The 7,806-nt window shown below is 39.9% G+C and overlaps 1 protein-coding gene across 1 annotated transcript; it reads left to right on the forward strand.

The window, feature by feature from the left end:
- Window positions 1-2,239: 2,239 nt before the first annotated feature.
- Window positions 2,240-7,518, forward strand: LOC143544753 (RAF-like serine/threonine-protein kinase 20). The gene is made up of 9 exons (XM_077036779.1): window positions 2,240-4,793; window positions 4,870-5,045; window positions 5,536-5,607; window positions 5,686-5,838; window positions 5,908-6,071; window positions 6,153-6,300; window positions 6,398-6,520; window positions 6,869-6,956; window positions 7,072-7,518. The coding sequence occupies exons 1-9, from the start codon at window positions 2,240-2,242 to the stop codon at window positions 7,254-7,256; spliced, it is 3,663 nt and encodes a 1,220-aa protein (XP_076892894.1). The 3' UTR covers window positions 7,257-7,518.
- The last annotated feature ends 288 nt before the right edge of the window (window positions 7,519-7,806 follow it).

Raw genomic sequence — 7,806 nt, forward strand, 5'->3', positions numbered from 1 at the left:
AATGGGGAATGCTAAATAGGTAATAGTTGACCACAAACAAAGAATATATTTCATTTGCGAAAGATGATTCTAAATGCTTGATTGTGCCTGTTTTTCAAGATTGTTTCTAAAAGAACTCGATAACCAATGCCAGTTATTTACATGTTAGTTATTGAAAAAATCATATAATATGTTGAATTAGTGTTTGGGTTAATATTAGTTAAGATAAAGTGATAAACTATGCATGCAAGTTTATAATACGAGAATACGATCATCAAAGCTTATTAGCTTACGGACACACGAGTCACGACATCTCTTGTGTCTTGCTATTATTATGGGTTGTTAATCTTCCACATGAATCAAGGTGGGTAAAACTTTCTTATATTTCTTATGATATTCCTTTAATAGTTTCTTATGGACATTAATACCCGCACCCTATGCACAATCCTGTATACTTTTAAAATTAAATTTTGTTTACAAAGTTAGTGAATTAAAAATAAAATTTAATAATAATATTACTTAAATGTAAAATCCACTAAAGTGGCCCAACTTCATAAAGTGTCTCATTTTGAATAAATATGATGCACATTTCGCTTGCTTCCATCGAGTAGTTTCTTGTAATGATCAAGCACTAGATCCAAAGCCCTTTGTGCTTTTGTTGATTTCCGACTACTCGTCGTGCATTTATTGTAAGAACCGCCTCTCGACTTTTTTGCTTGAATCCATTTGAGTGAATGTGGTAGAAAGTGGTACACAAATATGGTTGAATATAGTATAAGCGAGTGTATGTATGATTGTATGGTGTAAAATTTTTAGAGAGACATGAATTAATTTTTAGTGTTTAAAATAAAATCATTTACTTATATTATTACTTTTGTTTTTTGAAAATAGCATCAAATGGTCAGGTGACCATTACCCAATGGCACCAATCTTCAAATGCTAAAACAATTTCACTATGCCGAGACCTCAGCGACAGTGTTGCTCCCAAACCTCGGTTGAGAAGGTGGCCCAAGTACCTTAAGAAATAGACTTGATTAATGAAACTGTTGGGAAGTAGATAAGTAATACCAAAATCACCTTCACGTATTAGGCACGTGCTTACATTTATGTTAGTTTTACACCTGTTTGCCTTAGGCAATGAAACCCGAACCCGATGGGAAAACCCGAAACCCGTCTTAAATGGGAGAGGTAATACCCAAACCATTAGGGTCTAGGACGAGTTTGGGATTAGTTTTGAAATTTTTTGCGGGTATGGGACGGGTTTGGGATTTCTAATATACCCGATTACCCGACCCAATTACCCGATAACATAAACCTGTTTACCCGATTATATACCCGATGTACCCGATATAGCTTATTATATTATATATATACTATATTCCAAATATATTATTTGTCGACACTTGTTTAAGTCAATTATTTGTGACATTTTATCTTTATAGTAACTATCTTTGTAATCGATAAGTTACACTTTGTAAAAACCCGGTAGAAACCTAGCGGGTTTTGAGCCTGGTATACCCGACGGGTATTTTATCGAAACCCGATAATAAACCCGAAACCATATGGGAAAACCCGAAACCCGACGGGTAATTACCCGATTAAAATCCGACGGGTTTAGGATGGATTTTTATAACCGGATATGGGTTTGAGAATACCTAAACCCGACCCATTACCATCCCTAGGCTATAGTGTTACAAAAATGGAAACAATAAACTCATCAATGCAACTTTTGAAAGTTAGCATCCAGTTATGTCAATTCACCAAAACCATATGTACCATACATGTAAAGCACTATCATATTTATTTTCCTCCTAAAGACCAAAAAGTTACATACATCAACAAAAAGCATCAATCAATGCATACGACACAACAACAACATTATGGTTGAAAATTAGTAATTTACAATTATACCCTTGACTCACACTTTTTCATTAGCATTCCTCAGGGTCATTCTCGTCCATACTACGTAAAATTAATAAGAAAACTGAAAACATCTTTCCCATTTGGGACTTGTTTTTTTCTCCGTCACAAGAAATTTGCAGAAACAATGAATAATAATCATAAAATAAAATAAAAAAAGAAACCAAAAAAACTATGGATTATCTTTGATTATGACGTTTTCTTGATAAAGGCAGCCGCAGCTTTCTTGTCTTAGATTTTATAGTGGGTCAGACACCTGTCATATTTTGGTAACTCTTCACCGACTCGCACATTCTAGGGTTTTAACCCTAGATAGATCACTGTTTGATTAGATCTTTCCATGGCTTATGATCAAAATGCGTTACCCAATAACACTTTACGCCCAATTCATGTTCCGGCCGATGAATCTAGATTAATAACTCCGCTAACCTTACCCAACTCCAACCCTGGGTATGTGGGTTTAGGCTATGGGAATGTAGTCCCGGGCCCCGCGGTGGTTAATTGGTTGCCACGTGTGCCCCCACCGGCTTTGGTACCGGGTTATGGGTATGCGAATAATACTAGTGTAGCGCAAACGGGGTACAGTCCGAATCTGGTACCGAGTGGGGGGGGTAGCGCCTCGGATCATGCTAGTGAGGAAAGTGGGGAGGATTCGGTTTCGGGTAGGAAAGTTAAGTTTTTGTGTAGTTATGGAGGGAAGATATTGCCTCGGCCGAGTGACGGGGTGCTTAGGTATGTTGGTGGGGATACTAGGATTATTAGTGTTAGGAGGGATGTGAGGTTTAATGAGTTGGTTCAAAAGATGTTTGATTCGTATGGGCGGAATGTTGTGATCAAGTATCAGTTGCCTGGGGAAGATCTTGACGCGCTTGTGAGTGTTTCGAGGCCGGAGGATCTGGAGAATATGATGGATGAGTATGATAAGATGGTTGAGAGGTCGACTGATGGTTCAGCTAAGTTAAGAGTGTTTTTGTTTTCGGATTTAGAGTCGTCCAGTGTGATTCGGTTTAAGGATTTGCAAGATAGCGGGCGGAAGTATGTGGAGGCGGTTAATGGGATTGGAGATAGCTTTAGTGGCCTCGGTGTCAGTGGTGGTATCGCCAGGAAGGGGAGCATAGCAAGTGCTTCCTCTACCCAGAATTCAGAAGTGAGCGGTGCGGAAGGCGGTGTGGATGGTTTCTCTCATGATCAAGGGGAGGTGATCGGTCCAGCGTTTGGCGGCGTGGCATCTCCTGGTGGCAGTTCTGCCGCTGGTGTTCCGGCTGCTAAACTGGTTACTGTTCCGGCCTCACCTTCTCAGTCTGATCATCAGGAGGTTGAAATGTTGGAGAGAACGGTCGCGGTCCCTGTCCCGGTTCATGTACAACAACAGAGGCAATTTGAGTATGATCTGCAACCGCCTGGACCCACCATTCAACAACCTGGCTATGTCCAAACTTATGTCGACCCCCGCCACGGGACGTTTAGCAGTACAGAGTACATACAGATGCAAGCGCCACCTACACAAATGGGGTACCAATCTCAGATTATGGGCAGCATCGGCCCGGTCTATGCCCAACCGCAACTCCATAATAATGTCATTGGAATTGGAGTCCCCCAGCATCAGTTTATTGCTCCGTCCTCACATGTTAATTTCAATCCGAATCCAGTTCCAGCCCCAGCCCTAGCCACGGCTCCAGTTCAAGCTCAACCTCTGGCGCCAGCTCAGTATGTGCAGCAACGTGAGGTTGTTCAAATTCCTTGTGATCCAAGCTACTCTACATATCAACCTCAACCGCAAACTCAAACGAAAACTCAAATAACTTCTCATGTAATTCCAGGAACTTATGGTTGGAATCAGATTCCGGGCCCGGAACAAGTGCCCTTTTCTGAAACCCGGGTACCCACTCAACAAGTGATATACCCGGAGCCAGTGCCTAGGTTTGATGGGTGTATTATGTGCCAAAAAGCGTTGCCTCATGCACATTCTGATACCGTGGCACAGGACCTTAAAGAAAGTCCTAAATCAACAGTATCTGATGTGAATCCGGTTTACCAGAGTCTTAAAATTGAAGACACCCGAAGAATGATGCAGCCTAACCGGGGTCCTGCAAATGATCCTAGTACACAGGTGTCAACTCCTTATGGCGTGTGGGTCCAACAGTGTGCCGTCCCGATGCAGTATCAAGCGAATCCGGAGCCGGTGGTTAATAATAAGATTGTTAGTGGCGATTCGAACCCGGTTGGAGCTCCGTTACCTAGTGCAGACACGGAGGCTCATGAGTCTCCACGGGAGTATCCTGCCCCCTTAGTTGTTACTAAGGAGGATAATGTGGAATCAGGTTTTACATATGATAATATGAGACAGATTGATGCTAGAATGGAAGATTTACGACTACGCACACAAGATGACATCTTGGAAAACAGACCCATGAATCTTGAAAAATCCCAAATGGTTGTTGATCCGAATTACACCGCATCTGAGGTTCCATGGTTGCATGGATTCCCGGGGCCCAGTGGAATGGGCAATTTGGGTAATAATGACACGGGCCCTGCATTTTCTGGTGGTGATTCAGCTCGTGCAACGGAAGGAAACCCGCCTGCTACTGAATGGAATGCGTACCCGTTACAGTTTGACCCAAAAACTGAAGTGGAGACCGTGTTAATGGACCCACTTAACCCATTTAACGGTGCGGTGGTTGAAAGTCAAGACGGTGCGAACTCGCTTTTTAGCAACCAAGATCCATGGATGTTAAGACACGACTCACAGTTCCCACCACCTCGGCCCAACAAACTTGTACCGAAAAAGGACGGTGGTGGTGTGAAGGAAGAATCGCCTACAGCAGACACATTGGTTGATGATGGACCTTACCCGACCACTGCTAATTTGGACTTGAATATCGGTGTAGAACATGGTCTGTAATGAATATTATGGTTTGTTTTAAGTTAATCTTTATCCTGTATGGATCATTTTACTTATTATGTTTGCAGGTTCAGCAGAGGAGTTGATCAAACAAGAACTGCAAGCCGTTGCTGAAGGTGTTGCCGCTTCGGTTTTTTCTTCATCAACATCCGAGCTGAATAAACATAGCCCGGAAGCTAACCTGAGTGGTGAATTTCAGAACAATAATAATAATGCAAATATGCAGTTGGGGGTTGAAGTTGAGGTAATGGGTCAAAATGGGTTCGTTTGTTTGCATTCCTTTATGTTCGCTACTTTGCGTTAATATATTCATTTAAATTTTAGGCACATTACAATTTAGTCTAGTTTTAGTAACTTTTTAGGCCCAACACATTGCTGTTCACATATATATACTTTTAATTGGTTTTAGATTAATTATGTTTGTTTGTTTACTTTCGTGAACCGTTCGTTTATACTGTTAAGGAACGTACATAAACAACCACATAGATGTTCATTTTCTTAACGAACGAACACGGACAAGAAAACCCTGTTCGTGTTCATTTGTTTGTTCGGTTAAACACTGCGTGTACGTTAGCTTCGTTTTCAAGCCTACGGGTTCGGGTTGCCTTGGAACACTTCTTTTTCAAACTTTTTAATCATTATATTCTAAACTATGTGTACACTCTAATATTTTAATAATAATCTAATTTTTCAATAAAAGATACTTCATACATAATTAAGTTTTGTTCATACAGGATCTGAAAACAAAGATTCCGGAAAAGGCGAATCTTGGGTTTCCCGTTTCAGACGGGCTCGGCGTGCTGCAGGTAAATATTCAAACTTTATATAGTTTCCATCTTTTTAACACTTATCAGCTAATTAACTGTTGACTTTTTTACTTTTAGATAATAAAAAACAGTGATCTTGAAGAGCTTTGTGAACTGGGTTCAGGTACATTTGGAACTATTTATCATGGCAAGTGGAGAGGATCTGATGTGGCATTTAAACGAATAAACGATCGATGTTTTGCTGGGAAAGCTTCAGAACAAGAACGCATGGTTTGTACTAGTTTTTCAATTTTGATTTTTAATTTTTTTTGTTTGGTTATGTGCGTCTGTTGAATACAGAGGGAGGATTTCTGGAATGAAGCGATAAAGCTTGCGGATCTTCATCATCCAAATGTTGTAGCTTTTTATGGAGTTGTACTTGATGGTCCAGGTGGGTCCGTTGCTACTGTTACAGAGTATATGATTAACGGATCTTTAAGAACCACTTTGCAAAAGAATGAAAGGTAACATATTGATCTTCATTTTGTTAGTTTTATTAAATATTAATTCATGTTGAATATTGATATATAGATGATTGTAATTAGGAATCTGGATAGGCGCAAACGTCTGTTAATAGCCATGGATGTTGCTTTTGGGATGGAATATCTTCATGGGAAAAACATCGTACATTTTGATCTGAAAAGTGACAATTTGCTTGTTAATCTGCGTGATCCACACCGTCCAATATGCAAGGTTTCATAAACATTGGTCTTTGAAGTAAATTTCGTACAACAGTTTTTTGATAATAATTTAAATAAATAAATGGCATGTCTTGTTATTATGTTATCAGGTTGGAGATTTGGGGTTATCAAAAGTCAAACGTCAAACACTAATCTCGGGTGGTGTGCGTGGAACACTTCCATGGATGGCACCCGAGCTTTTAAATGGCAGCAGCAGCCTCGTTTCCGAGAAGGTTCACTCAAAATCCCTCTCTTTCTATATATACACGCATGCATGTGTGTAAAGATCAACTACAAATAACATTTATGCCTTTACGTTGCCAAGTATAGAAAGCTACAACAAAATACAAGTAGAGTAATAATAATTACTCTACAACAAAATGAAGTAGAACAATGATAATCACGCTACAATGTACAAGTAGTTTAAGTATTATTGAGATCAGGTACAAATCACTTTTATAGTGCGAATTGTACAACGCAAGGTGAAAAAAGAAAGTGCACGGTGGCAATTTCGTAATTGCCCTGAACACTACAACAAAGTATGTATATGCTTTACCTTCTTTGTCTCTTACTTATTTCAGGTTGATGTATTCTCATTCGGCATTGTCATGTGGGAACTTCTTACCGGAGATGAACCATATGCTGACTTACATTACGGGGCTATAATCGGTAATTTACACACACATATATAACTTTGTTTCTTTTTGGTAACTGAGAACCTGTTGGTGAAACTCACATGGCCCCGCCAGTACTCGATTTTTATAATTTGTATAAAAATTGGCAGGTGGGATTGTAAGTAACACGCTTAGACCTCCGGTACCCGAAGGCTGTGACCCCGAATGGAGGTCTTTAATGGAGAGATGCTGGTCAGCAGAGCCTTCAGAGAGACCAAGCTTCACTGAGATAGCTAACCAGTTACGTATCATAACGTCAAAGGTTCCACCAAAAGTACACCATATCAATAACTAACTTGATATCATTTTCCAACTGCCGGGTTAAAGAACATAGTTTACTACTTTCTTAAATCGTCCTTGTGTCGTCTATCTATCCCTCTACAAAGTTGGGACCGTAGAATGTGTTTCTGTGTTCCTGTTTGCCTTTTGTTTGGTAGAGCTGCGGACCCGTGTTATGGTTCGCCGATATGTTGGGTAGGTTAATCTGGGGCATTGCTAGCAAATAAGTGTAGTTAATTGCAGGTAAATACTCTTTTACACTTTGTTCTAAATATTCATATAGGGTTTTTTATTTTAATTAATAATTAGTCTTTGTTTCATTGATATGTTCCCTAACCACATTGATATGGCACCATACGAACACCTCCATTTACTGCCTTCACTACTGGGTGAATCTGTTTTGATAAATTTTAGTTAAGTTGGTTAGCAAGCATGATATCTAGCCCGAACCAGGTTTTCTAAATAATCTGTTTTGACCCAATTCGGTTTGACCCGTTAGTTGAGCAGGGTTACCAACCCGTCTTCCTTCATCACATGGCTTCATCTTCCTACCGGATGATACTAAA

The sequence above is a fragment of the Bidens hawaiensis genome, unplaced genomic scaffold (genome assembly GCF_021521415.1).
Source record: "Bidens hawaiensis isolate Kalapana, Puna unplaced genomic scaffold, B.hawaiensis_p1.1 tig00013744_1, whole genome shotgun sequence".
Classification (NCBI taxonomy): domain Eukaryota; kingdom Viridiplantae; phylum Streptophyta; class Magnoliopsida; order Asterales; family Asteraceae; genus Bidens; species Bidens hawaiensis.